Source organism: Ovis aries, chromosome X (assembly GCF_016772045.2).
Source record: "Ovis aries strain OAR_USU_Benz2616 breed Rambouillet chromosome X, ARS-UI_Ramb_v3.0, whole genome shotgun sequence".
Classification (NCBI taxonomy): Eukaryota; Metazoa; Chordata; class Mammalia; order Artiodactyla; family Bovidae; genus Ovis; species Ovis aries.
Window position 1 is genome coordinate 30,419,604 of NC_056080.1, and position 14,441 is coordinate 30,434,044.

At 38.5% G+C, this 14,441-nt stretch overlaps 1 protein-coding gene across 22 annotated transcripts in view; it reads right to left on the minus strand.

The window, feature by feature from the left end:
* The window catches only part of DMD (dystrophin), a 2,668,835-nt gene that overhangs the window by 56,555 nt on the left and 2,597,839 nt on the right, over positions 1 to 14,441 (minus strand). For 16 of the 22 annotated variants that reach the window (XM_060407875.1, XM_060407877.1, XM_060407874.1 and 13 more), the window contains 5 exons: positions 13,844 to 13,980; positions 13,097 to 13,135; positions 8,729 to 8,794; positions 7,571 to 7,636; positions 4,971 to 5,129 (listed from right to left, as the gene is read on the minus strand). In XM_060407875.1, coding sequence (XP_060263858.1) covers positions 4,971 to 5,129; positions 7,571 to 7,636; positions 8,729 to 8,794; positions 13,097 to 13,135; positions 13,844 to 13,980 — 467 coding nt within the window. The remainder of the gene's footprint in view (positions 1 to 4,970; positions 5,130 to 7,570; positions 7,637 to 8,728; positions 8,795 to 13,096; positions 13,136 to 13,843; positions 13,981 to 14,441) is intronic. The other 6 variants (XM_060407880.1, XM_060407882.1, XM_060407879.1 and 3 more) reach the window with 1 other exon arrangement.

The following is a 14,441-nucleotide window of genomic DNA, read 5'->3' on the forward strand; positions in this document are numbered from 1 at the left end:
ACATGGAATAAAGATGTCCTGAGACTGTGAAGATTGAAAACCACCAGACTCTGGCCCCGTCATCACGTCATTTGTAAGGGAAAGCAACAGGATTATGATCACCAGCTAGTTTAATTCAGTGGTGTAAGTAGCCAATCTTGAACTTCTCTGAATATAACATTAACGATCTTACATAGCCATTGGAGGAATGAAAAGGATCAAGGGAATACTCACATTTAGGCTGCATAATGACTGGCTGCCCAAAAACAAGACATATGAAAGGTACTGAGTAGGTGCTAGAAGTCCAGATTCCCCTGGCACCATATAATATCTACTAACCATCTTAATTAACTGTAGACTTTGCAGTGAATCTGGTTAGTATTTACCCTCCTTTTAGACTTGGGAACAATCTAATCAATTTGATGTGCAGGCAGCAGAATGACAATGAGGTTTTGTCTTTCATAACGGTTACTTTTTTCATTGCCAGGGTTGTACCTAGAATCTCATAGCAAGTCTGAGTTCATTTAGACAGTGCAGAGAAAAATACCTTGGAATTTGACATTACAGATTTAAGTCAGGAGATTGCAAGCTTTCATCTATGCATGAAAAAAAGCAAACTTTGAGTTTGAAATGCCAAAGACACACAGTGGAGCTAATTCTCAACATCCAACTGGGCTCGAGAGACATTATGCAGAAGTGAAACATTACAGACTGTAGAAGTCACTAGTCACCCAAATTTATGAGAGATGCTATTGAGAAAATTCTGAGTCAGACTTAGCTTCTGCTCAGAGTTTTCACCTCATCTTTGTGGCATAAGCCACGAATCAGAGAATGCTGGAGAGGAGGGTGGAGACAGGCAGGCCTTAGGATTTGGAAAATGAATTTTGAGCATTCTAAATTTATGACAAAGCAATGCTTGGTGCTCATCAAAGACATTTAAAAAGGGGAAGTATTCTGAAAAGCAAGTGGAAGAAAAGCTTCCAAAAGGCGTTTCTCTATGAAATTAGGTTTTAAGAGTTTTCACCAAAACTACATGCAAGAGCGTAACAATGAAAATAAATTCAGCTTCATTTCCATTCATTTATTCATTAATTTATTCAACAAATATTTATTGAATGCTATGTGCAACAATTGGGAGAAATGGAATTCTAAAGACAGAGATAAGATACCTCCAGGACACTTCCTAATTAGCCATTTTCTGTTTTCCAAGGTGATAGTGGGGAGGTGTCATGAATAAGAATAACAGAATTCAGTAACATATCTAGTCAGGAACGGAGATCTTCAAGCCTCCTTCCTTTGCTGTCCTTTGGAGATAAGCCCTTGCTACAGAATAAAGTAACACAAAGTACCCATAGACATATGTCCAAAGGACCCAAGGCACTCTCAGTTTTCAATATCCTTTCCCATTTGCTCTAAATGTGTGCTTGTATTTGTTCAATTATGCAGCCAATTTGACTAGGGAAATACAGCCAGCTTAGTGGGCAACTAATGACCTCCTGGGTTCTCTCAGAGGAAGGACAGGAAATGGTGAATTACAGGCTCCTTAGGCAACACTGAAGTCAGATCATGAAGACAAAGCTATGGCTTTCTGAAGCTCTTTGAGAAGTGCAAGAAGACAGGAGAGGCTAGAGCAAAGAAAACCAGAGGCTACTTTCAGGAGGAGCTCAGCAGAGCAGCGGTCCCCAACCTTTTTGGTACCAGGGACTGAGTTTGTGGAAGATAGTTTTTGCACAGACCAGGGGTGCATGGGACTGGCTTTGGGATGATTCAAGCGCTTTTGCTGCCACTGATCTGACAGGAGGTACTTGGTCCACGGCCCAGAGGTTGGGGACCTTTGCTGCAGACACAGTTCTTTGGGATTGGTATGAAGTGAAGACATGACAAAGCAGAGAAAGAAAGGAGCTCATCCTGACCTTTAGTTGAGGGTCAAGATAACTTACAGAAAGACCGGCACCAACACCAGATTGATTTTGGATTTCTTAGCAACCCTGGAATATTTTCTTTTTTCTTTCTTTCAGAGAACATACCATTTCATTTTAAGGGAATGGCCTTGGATACTTTGTGTGATGCTTTTGAATGGTGGGGCCAGAGAAGACTTCTGAGAATCCCTTGGACAGCAAGGAGATCAAACCAGTCAATCCTAAAGGAAATCAGTCCTGAATATTCATTGGAAGGACTGATGCTGAAGCTCCAATACTTTGGCCACCTGACACGAAGAGCTGACTCTTTGGAAAAGACCCTGATGTTAGGAAAGACTGAGGGCAGGAGGAGAAGAGGGCGGCAGAGGATGAGATGCTTAGAAAGCATCACCAACTCAATGGACATGAATTTAAGCAAACTCCAGGAGATAGTGACGGACAGGGAGGCCTGGCATGCTGCAGTCCATGGGGTCACAAAGAGTCGGACATGGCTTAGTGACTGAACAACAACAAATTAGATGTATTTTGGGGTAAAGTGGTTATCACTATGTCACAGGTAGATGGACAGGTTTATTCATGTGTAGTCCTAAAAATATTCCCTCCAGTGTAAGTACCTTCCATGGAATGTGCTACAATTCTACGTAAATGATACTTATATAAGATGACTCTTCTTTATGCTAGGGCACAAGGTAGAGTTGACTATTCTTAGTCAAAAATCTGGATCTGGAGTTGGTTCTGCCACTGGCTGTCTGAAATTTAGGTCAAGCCATTTGAACCCCTCTGAACCTACATTTTCTTATCAATCTTCTACATAGCACTTTTAGGAAGAAGAAATGGCCCAAAATGCATTGCAGTGCTGTGAAAATGATGCAATGCTAATACAAATGATAGTTTCAGTACTCTTCACCAATACTCCTTGGCCTGGTTGTAATGGTATGGAGGGAAGGTGCAGCAGTAATAAAACAGAACTCTTGACCAATGAAATAGAAAGACATAGGCACAACGGACATTCACATAGTAGAAAAATATTCTTAGCCCTGAGTAACATCAAATTCTATTTATAATACCAATACCAGCTTTTCTTCCTATTTGACTTTGATTCCTAAAATAATTAAAGATTTAACATAAATAAATACTAATGATACTCAATACAGAAGAGGGAAAGGTTTTATCTACCATGATATTCACCATCAGTCCTACATATAAAGCCCCAAATAATGTTACCATTAAAACCAACAGAATGCTCAGTATTACCTCCTGAATGGTACCTGTGTGATCTCTCCTCTGTATTCTTGCCTCAGGCTTTTACCAAAAATTTCTGGAGAACCCACTAAATAGTCACACTGTGCTAAGCACGATAGGGGACATTAACATGATTAAGACACAGTCCTTATTCCAAAGGCATTCACTGTCTCCATTAGAGAGAGGTGGGGTGCCGGGGGTGGGGGGCGGTGGCGGGTAGCTGATAAAAAAGCTAACTGAAACGAAGTTCATGGAGAAAGATCCAAGGTATTATGAGGATCTAGACAAACGACAGATTACTTCCAAACGCAGGGACCGATTTGTACAGTGATAACCACTTTACCCCGAAAGACATCTAATTTGTTGTTGTTGTTCAGTCGCTAAGTCATGTCCAACTCTTTGCAACCCTGTGAACTAGACAAATGACAGATTATTTCCAAATGCAGCCCCATCTGCTAGGAGCTTGGTGGGGAAAATCATTCTGAGCAATGGCGTGGAGGATGGCAGCTGGGCTAAGAAGCAAGCTTGAGCTGAACCCTGAAAGTGGATGAGAGCAGGATGCATTCAGAAACAGTAGTTACAGTAAGCACAGCCAGAATTTAGGTACACAAGATGACGACAGTGTAAAAAACCAGGTCAAGAGAAAATTGTGGAAGGCTGAAAATGTCCAGCTGAGAAGCTAGGTTTTTTAAAAAAAGATGCAGAAATCCAGTCAAGGAAGAATGCCGTGACGGCTCTCGGTACTGGGAAGATGCACAACTACCATAAGTATGGAGGATATACTGGGGGTGAGAGAGACTAGAGGCAAGCCGGCCAGACAAGGGGCTCTGGCCACAGGTCAGAGGTACTGAGGGCTACACAGAGGCCTGGGGCAGCAGCAAGCAATGGATGAATGGCAGTTTGCCTTTTCATCTTCAGGTGACACAGTCCCCAAGGGCACTTGGTTCTCAGACATACTGTGTTGCCAAGATGAAGAAGTCTTCGTGCCTTGGGCTAAACCAAAGACATGAAGGTACTCAAGTCCCGCAAATTTGAGCCGCTGCTCCTTTAGAGACCTGCCTGGTGGCATCTGTCTAAAGAAGGCACACTGAGTTAGAAGTGATCACATGCAAAAGCCACTGAGTTGGAAGTGATCATGTGCAAAAGCCTTTCTTAAGCAAGGGCCCTGTGATGTCAATACACATAACACAAAAGCAAAGTCCAATGATTCACATCATCCTGATGCCACACAACATGCCAAACCTTTACATCTTTGTCCTCTGTAGAGTCATAAAAATTTTTTTTTAACTTTTATAATTTATCTTTTCCCATGAACATCTTTTTCAAGTGATGACTGACAGCTAGAATTATCTCACTAATCTGCTAGGATGGTGAGCATAAATGATTTCTGTATTTGATGATGGAAAATAAGATGAACTAATTCATCCCCAAATATGACCAGTGAGCCTACTTTCTTAAATGCTTTAAGATAGGTAATATGGCCAAACACATGTACAAATTGTATCATCAGAAAATTAAATGACCTACTTTGTTCTTAAACTCTATTCTCAAATATGAGATCAAAGCCTCTAAAATACATGCAGCAAATCAAATACCACCATGAGCATTCATTTCTTTAATACCTAATATATGAATTCTTACTTATGCTATTACATTCATTTTCTTCTTTCAGATGACAAAAAAAAAGAGACTCTGTAAATGGAGCTAAACAGATTATTGGAGAAAACAGTTAGACATAGAATGACTCTGAGTGAAGATTCCTGGCACTTTTCTATGTGTGCAAGTGTATGCGCTCTGCATCCCAATGACAAAGCTAGAAAGAAAACTCACCTGTTTTCTTCCTCAAGATCTGCTAGGATTCTCTCTAGCTCCCCTCTTTCCTCACTCTCTAAGGAAATCAAGATCTGGGCAGGACTACGAGGCTGGCTCAGGGGGGAGTCCTGGTTCAAACTTTGGCAGTAATGCTGGATTAACAAATGTTCATCATCTCTGGAAAATAAAATCAAAGGTTTTGGTTTTTTCCCCCCTTATTTTGCTTTGGGGGGCAGGGACTCGGGCGTCTACTTTAAAATTGAAACAGTTATTTGCTCTTAACAATTAATTAGACCCTTTTTCCTGCTTTTAAAGACATTTTGATACTCTTGAGGTTGTGGTTCTACCCTCCTATTGGTGACAATTTCAAGTGTTTCTTGCTCAGATTTTCCATCGAATCTCGGTGGTCGACTTACATGAGTAAATCAATGGCTTGAATTTCTTAACCCCACTGAAGCAAGATGGTAACAATAATGAAACTATACATTAAATGACTATTTCATTCAATTATTGTTTAGCTAGAAAAACAAAAATCAGCAGGGAAAAAAAAAAGAGCCATTAACGTGACTAATTGAAAGAGGACTGAACAACTCATCCCTTAGAGCAGCTTCGAAAGACTAATCTTCAGGAACAAAGAGGCCAAAGGCTTGTATTTTGGGAGGCAGCTGCCATCTTTCTTTATATCCAGGGATTCTCTAATACACAAGAGAAATTATTTTCTAAATGCACTCCCTGTAGCTCCTGAAAAGCCTGCATACCTCCGAGTTACAAGAAATTCATCCTATTCTTAATGAGAGGCTAAAACCCTTTGTTTCTGGCTAGACATCAATAAGATGATACGTTAATATTTCCCTCTCCACACCTGTTTAATTTCCTTTTCTCATCTCTGACTCTGAGCTGAAAAAATTTCAGATACTTGGGGAAAAAAATCCTCCTAATTTAAATGGTCTTGGTCCATCAGGTCAGATAACTGGTTGGTAAGTTAAAATTAAAATACTGACTGGGTGTTAAAAATAAACATTTAAGTTAAGTCAACCCATCTACCAAACCTCTTCCCCTGACCTGACCCTAAGATTTCATGTTATTCCCAAGCAACACTGAGTCAGAATGGATACTATGCCCTCAGAATAAGCTACAGCTAAATTTTGCTTAAAAATAAACCAAACGCAGTTTGGCCAGCTAATCTATTAGCCCTCTTCCCAAATTCTGAAGGTGTATTATGAGGACTTCCCATGTTTAATTACAACCGATAGTTATAATTCCACTTCTCTTGCTGTTCTCTTGGGCAGTCAATGAATGGCAGCCATTCTTAATAGATGCAACTGGAATCACTGTGAATGTCCTACAGCTTCTAACATTCAAATCAGTGATCCAAAGAACCAAATCATTCAGCTTGCTTACATTTAGTTGATTCTTTGTTTACGTATCTTTCTGTCAAAGTAGTTTATATATTAATGCTATTAATACTTTCCTCCACAGCTCAGAAAGAGAATGTACCACAGTTTTATTTGTGGGCAAAGGCTTTTTTGTTTAGTATAACTACGAATGGCTGAGTGTTGACTCTATTATCACCTTGATCACCTTTATGTACCAGAGGAGATGACTTATTCTCATGTCTTCAATAACCAGCAATGTATAAGTGCCACTTGGGTCCTATAGCCTTCAGTCTAATTCTTATACAGGCTGTTTCTCATTTGACTGTGACTGTGGGTTGCCACACCAAGTACATGTGATAAATTTACCATTTTTCCCTTTGCCTAGATTCTCTATGACAAAATGGTGAGACATCCGTTACTTAGGAAACTAACACCATCATTGTACCTTGACTAGATTTCATCTCTGTAAGTTGTCTCTTCAGTTCTCAGTTTGTCCTCCATAGAAGCTTCTCAATCTGCTCCCTCCACCTCAGGCTCTCGGTTCACGGCAGGACTCCTCAGTACTCCTTATGGTCAATACTACCCTTACTCTGTAATGAAGGCTCTGTTCCCCTGCCATCGCTGTGTTCTCTGCCACTCTGAACACCACTCTCTCGTCTTCTTTAAATTGGACAGGCCTGGTGTATCATCCCACTACTAAACCGTGACCTCAATTTATACATCCTCTCCTGAAACCCTTCACAAGACTGCTTCAGTTTGTTTAGCTCATGAAGACGCTCAATCGCAAAAGAAACCCTGCTAGCTAGGTTCTCTACAGGAAAATGCCCATCTAGCTACCCCATGGGAATACCAGTGCAGCTATTCCAAGATTATAGTTCTACTGCCCATGGATGGAGCTATCACTTGAAAAATATTAACATCCAGTCCCTTTAAAAATCCCACAGGTTCGGGCAAAGAGTAAACATCTCATAGAGTTTCGGTGTTTGAGCCCCTGCAATTTGTGATAGTACAGCACTGAATGAGGGGAACGCAAAATGTCTGAGAACATTTGTGCCACAGTTAGGAGGAGCTCATTCTGTGTTGGGATGCCAAGAGTTAAAGAAAAAAAAGCCAATGAGCGTCTCTCAGAAAGATCTAATGAGTATAAATGCTAATTCCTATCTTCTGTGCTACCCTATGTCTAAATCCCTCCAAGCAATTTCATGGTCAGGAACATTTTGTAAAAAGAGACAGGATACTTACATGCTCTCATTAGGAGAGATGCTATCATTTAGATAAGATCCACTGCTGTTTTCCATTTCTGCTAGCCTGATAAAAAACGTAAAAGCTCATTAAAACTTCTGTGACTTCTTAGACTCTACTCAAGACCTAATCGAACATTCCTGAAAACTAAAGGATAACTCATGTCAAGAGGAGAAAGGAATCCTTCATATTTAAAGGATGTGTGTGTTGGCCTAGCTATTTGAGGTGAGTGGTGGACCCCAGCTAGTTAAGCAGCTTTATATTTATGTTATAAATTACAAGAGAAGTTGCATTCTTTTTTCCTCCACAGGTTGATCTTCCTTTCGCTGAGAAGAGGCCTCTGTTTTCATGGGACAAGCTTCCTTAACAACAAACACACTCCATACCTTCCACTACCCCATGTGTTTTTAAAGACAATTAAAGCTTTCCACTGATAACAGAATGATACATAGCTAGTTAATACATCCCATGGTTGATAAACACATTCAGCAGTTAAAGTATTGATAGAAGATAATTCACAGTCAGCTCTCTACACATTCTGCCACCAATTTTTACCGTTAAAAACCTCCTTCACCTCAAACAATAATAGTCTTTTTACAACTTGAAAGTTAACCAAACTCTTAACAGATGTACTTAACAGGCATATTTTACAATTAGCAATTTAGTTCTTAGATATAAAGGTTACCTCAAACACAAAGAACGTGAGACAGAAAGGTCCAAGGATTAGGAAAAGTAATGATTCTCTTCTTTACACCACATTTTGTCAAATACACACAGAAATCAAAGCCAATGCTTTCGTATTCTGCATATAATACAGTATCATTTCTTCATATACTTATATCTGGTCTAGCAGTTTTCTAAGAAGGGTAGATGATTTCTAAGTCAATTGATTAAACGTGCTCAGTATATAGAACATAACAAAGCTCTCAAAATGTTTAAAGGCCGGGGTTAGGGCAGATTGTTCTGGACTGAAGCGCTCACTGGTGTTCAAAAACAACATGCAGTTGGAATGGCATGCACGTTAGAGGGCAAGGTGATTAGTAGAAATCAGACAAGATTGGGCAAAAAAGAAAAGATTTGTTTAAAATTATTATAGGTTAGCTTTCCTTGGTTAGTTACTTCAATCAATATTTGCCTGGCATTCAACTAGTCTCATACCTGCTAGCATAATGTTCAATGCGTGAATGAGTATCATCGTGTGAAAGCTGAGGGGACGAGGCAGGCCTATAAGGCAGAAAATGTGATTAGTCACAGATACCATCCATTAATGGAGAAAGAAAAAAAAAAACACCCCACAGTTCTGTTATATACATGGCCTAGAATGCTTTCAGCCTAAAGCTATGAATAAGGTACACATCTGGTTGTCTCTATATCAGATCATCAGGTATTGACAAGCTAGGTTTGACAGATGATTGGTCATCCTTCTGCTTTTCTCAAAAGCCACAAGGAGGGATCACAAACTTCTCTGGCAAGTTTTAATGATAGAAAAGGTCAAGGAAACAGTCTCTACATGACATTCAGTCTTCCTATCTTGTCATGTCTCATCGTCTATAGCTCTGAAATTGTGTTAGCAGTATATGCTTTAAAACTTTACACAGTTTACACCTGTGCCATTTTTAGCTGCCTTCTTACTGAAGGAAAACTGTACATTTGCCTAGTACATTTGCAGTCATTGATTTTAGCTCTGGAGAGGCCACTGCAGTCTGTGACCAAGATTTCATGTATCAAGAAGTCTTGGTCTGCACAGTTTTGTAAAGAAGGAATATATCTACCACATTAGCAGCGGACTGTACTGCTACTTGGTAGAGTAAAACTGAAGGGCCCCAAATTATAATGTGATGCTTTAAAAAAAGAACTACTAACTTCAACAGAATGTCACAGTACCTGAAATATTTCTTATTAGGGACAATGTGTGCTAATGTACAGAGCGAAAAATGAGAGGAGGATTAGCATTCATAGTCTATTTACTTTGTGGGTTAAAAAAACCCTACTTTTTTGGCTTCACAGATGAAGATTTTGGTAGGGTTGACATGTTTTCACCTTTTCATACCTGATTTATTAATTATCCTTGAAGTTTTTATAGTATCTTTCAGATTAACCTTAGGAAAAAAAAATCCATCTGTTCTGAAAACCAGTTTGGACTTGTGCTTTTTTGTTTTAATAGGAATAGGACAAAAAGGTCTCTTCCATTTCTCTCCTGACACAGAATGCCCTTAGGTAAAGGCATGAGTCCAAAAGTCGACAGTGATCTATTCAGTAAGGACTAGTTTAGTCCAGTGTCTAAGCAGCATTCAAGAACTTGGTCAGAACACTAAGAAGAACATGTTTTTTCTTACAGTTAAAAAAAAAAAGGAAAACATGTAGTTACCTATGTTTACATAGGAAATATAGTAGAAATCTGTGTTTCTTAAAGAAGACACAAAATTATAAAATGGTTATAACACACTACATAACCAGGGAACTGAAATCTTGCCTGAGACATAAATGTCTTATTTATGAAACCAATGTTGTCTACGTCAATTGTCACCAGACTCAAACTTGGAACAAACTACAAAGATGCTAAAATTGTCATAAGGGAACAAAAGGATGGCTACCCAATTTACCAGGCAGATCCAAAGATATTCAGGTAAATCTTCACTCTAGTTTTGGAGATAATCTACTAGTTTGTTAAAACCCTGGAATAGTCCATTATTAGAAAAATGCCAAGGTTTGCTTGGAAATATTCACTGCAGGTCAAGATAACTGAGTACTTGGATTAATTGGTTTATAAGCCCTATCTCCTGGAATAGACCAGTCTTTCAATTATATACTTCTTAGAAGCTAAAAGCCCACCATCAAGGAAAACACATTAGTGTTTCTCCCCTGTAAACAGTTACTACCTTGGTAGTGTAGAGAAGAAAAAAACATGAGATCTTGGAGCATAACTGCACTAAGAAAGCTCAGCATGTAACTGTAAAACACTTTAATAAAATCTTAAACAGGATATCTTATGCAAAGCTTTAATTCTTAGCCTTGAGGATATCTCCATGTTATTTTTCTTATTAACGTATGTAGCACCTAACACAGCATGCTTAAGCACAAGAACTCATAAAAACCAAGAAATCTAAAAAATATATATATACACACACACACTAAAGGAGGTATTTATGAAACCAGGAAACGAGCCAAAAGGGAATACTGGTCAGAGAAGAATCATCTAAAAACCAATAATTAGTGAAAGTATAAAACTACTTAGTCCAGAAACAAAGCTAAATGCAAAGCCTTCTAAGCACTTTTCCAAGGGAAGGTAAGAATACTGTTATCCCTTCTCAGTTCCTAAATATAAAGTGATAGATACCCTGAAGGATTATTCCTGTTATTATTAATGGCCAATTCCATCCCCTCCACCACCATTTTCTCATTATCTGTGACAACTCCACTAATAAATTTTCAAGGCAGAAGAGCTCAAAGAATATTCTTTGACCATCTCACTTGTGGACAAACAATATAAAAGGTTTATGCCAGGTGTACTTTCAACTAAGGTGACAAATCCAGGTAGACAAGGGGTTTTTCTCTAAGGAAAAAAAGATTTGTATCTCAGTAAATTTTCAAATTCTATGATCCATCCTGAATGGACTAAATGCTGTCACTGTCATAGGATTTGTTAATATCAAATAGAATTCTTGCAAGATAAAGCACTCTAGGACCTGACTCTTCTGCCTCAAGAGAACAGCTTTAATTTATTTTCTAAATTATTTACCACCCCATGAATACAGACTTTAATAAAATTACACATATTACAGGGACTTTAGCCTGCTGGGTTTGTTTTATTCCTCAAAATTAGAATTTCCCACTATTTCTGAATAATGCAGCATACTTTTTATGGGAAGGCAAAGTGGGGGCAGGTTTCAGTTGTTAGAGAATATACTTTTAAAAAGAATGTTTTCAGAAAGACAAACACCCTCTACTTAAAATAAGTTACATTAAACTGACTCCCTGAATGCTTCTCATTAGCTTATGGATAGAATAAACTTCCTCTCTAATTAGTCATTCTTTATTATGCTGTGCTACCTCTGACTATGTGTTTTAAAAAAATTACCCTTTGGCATATTTGTCTTTTGGATTTTTAAGTTGGTTAGAACTTATTCCAACACAGAGAAAATCCATTTGCTTATCAGGATCCAATCCGGCTGAGAATTTCAGTATATTATTTTTTAAAAGTTCTTTATTTGTGAAAGGTTTTACCTTCTGTAAACATATAGATTACCTGGGATAGGGAAAATAATTACCAATAGCAAGTAACATAGCTGAATCTAAATAACTCCCCAAGTTGTTTAAGCATAATTAGTAAAGAAGTCAAATATAGTAACCATATCTCAAAATTCAAGGGCACAATAATGTGGCTTTAAAGAAGAAAGGAAAGCCTCACACTTCCTTTAGGCCAATAAAGACTTCAAATAAACTTCAAGTAACAGTTTGTACTTATCACGACAGGGTTTTTTAAAAAGGATCTACTTTAATTATATGGTGGAATAAAAAAGACCCAATAAAGATAAACTGAATTCTTATATAAGTTCACTTTTCAAATTAATCATTTCCTTCTTATATATAATAGAACTGTCTGACTTTAAATATTTTAATAAAGTACATTGTGAAATACCAAAATTTTGTTATAAACCCCCCACACACACTGTAACTTTAAAACAATGCACTTTGCTGATATATAAATCACAGACTCTATAGTTTTCTAATGACATTCTAAATTCTGAGATAAGTCAATAAATTATTTATTAATATCAAGTATTAGTATTATTAATAAGACACACCAATAGTAATAACAAAGACTACAGTACACTTTCCTTCCAGTGTAAATGTATGTTTATGAGTTGGGTATTTAGCTTGGAGAAGAGAGCAAAGTGACTGTAGGTCAAAACTGAGAAACTCATATATATATATATATATATATACACACACACACACACACAGATATATAGATATATATATATATAAGATTAGTCAAATAGCATGGCATTAGCTGATAAAAAGGCCACATGCCTCACTGAAATTATTCAACCATACTCAACATTATACCATGAAACAAACTTTGCTGGTTTTTAATGGTCCACTTATAACAGGCCCTAAAGAATAAAGCATCATCCTTTTGAAGGTCCTAAAGCACTCAATCTCTAGAAATATGACTAAAGAATATCATTATGTAATCAGAAGGCTCTTCCCTGCTTACAAGGAAAGAGCATATAAACATGTCTGCCAGGAACAGAACTAACAACTCAACAATTTCTTTGATGTTACTTTGACCTCCAGGCCACGATTTCTGCTGGTTTTCATTTGACCAGGTGAGGACCCTAAAACCTCACTGACTCTCCTGATCTGTGGCAGAGGGCACCCTCAAAGTCTCAGCAGGGGAAAAATTTTGAAAGGAAGGAAGGGAAATTAAAATGTCCTTAAAACAAACAGAACAAAAATTTTTTAAAAATCAAGCAAGCGAATGTGTTCGTGCTAGCAGCACCCTTCAGCGCAAGTACTCACGCAGAGTCTACCGGCCAGAAGTTGATCAGAGTAACAGGACTGCAAAACAAAAAATGAGGTGGTGAAGAGAGACACAGGCAAACTCAGCCATACACACACGCACAAAAAAAAAAAAATTACTGAAAGGTCAAAATAAATGAAACCCAATTAAGTATGAACCATGAAAAGCAACGGCCAGACAAAGGTGAAAGGTGAATTAAAAGAAAACCAGTGGTGCGACTGCCGTCAGAGTCACAGAAAACAGAAGAGAAGGTTCAAAAGAGCTGAAGACAAGACCATCACTTGGATCTAGCGAGTCATAACTACTTACTGTGAAGGCAATTCCTGTGACCATTATTTTCTTTCAAGTAGGAAAAAGTGACTAGCTACGACCACACAATCTGATACAAAAAGACACACGCCTACTGATTTGTGAGGGGGGAGCATCAAAATGAAATCTTGGAGTCACTCATTTGTAAACAGTCCCATATTTCTTACAAGCCTTTGTAAGGTAATTGGGAGCCAGAATATGGTGGGTTTTTTTCCCCTGTGAGATACAGTTTAACTTTTCGAAAGGGTCACTGTTCACAGGACAATTGACACGGAAACTGGTAACTGAACATCAGCTTGCTTTTCTCTTTACAGCTACAGTAAATCTAAAGAAAGAAATAGGAGAGACTGTTTGCATTTGGGAGTGAAGGAAGGTATTCAGGTGAGAGGAGCTCAAATATATGTCTAAGAGGCTGCTGTGCTCTGGCCACTACTCACGTTTCCATGTTGTCCCCCTCTAAGACCGTCTGCACTGGCAGGTAGCCCATTCGGGGATGCTTCGCAAAATACCTTTTGGTGCGAAATTTGTTTTTTAGTACCTTGGCAAAGTCTCGAACATCTTCTCCCGATGTAGTCTGAAACGGAAATCATGAGGGGATCAGACTTGGGGCACGGTTTGGAACGGAAAGCACCACTTCAGTGCTCTGCCTTGAGGTACTTGTCTTATAATTAAGAGTAGAAGGAGGCGAGAGCAAAGGCTGAAATCACACAAAACGGGCTTTGACACCAGACCTGCCCTTTACAAATGGGGTTAACGGGTAAGTTATTTACCTACCCAAGGCTCCAATCATCTACAAAACTGAAACAAGAATGCCTCAACAAGTTGTGATGACAAATCAATGAAGTCTCAACTACTAGGCTGCTTGACAAATGGTAATTAATAGACGTCTGGAAGTCAGAGAGTTGACCTTCAGTTTTGCCACACCTTACAGTATTTGTAAAACATCTGTCCATGTTGCTGTCAGATTTTACCCACTAAGTACCATTCGATTCACAGCATGGTACATTCTCCATCATTGAATACCTTTTCAAAAGG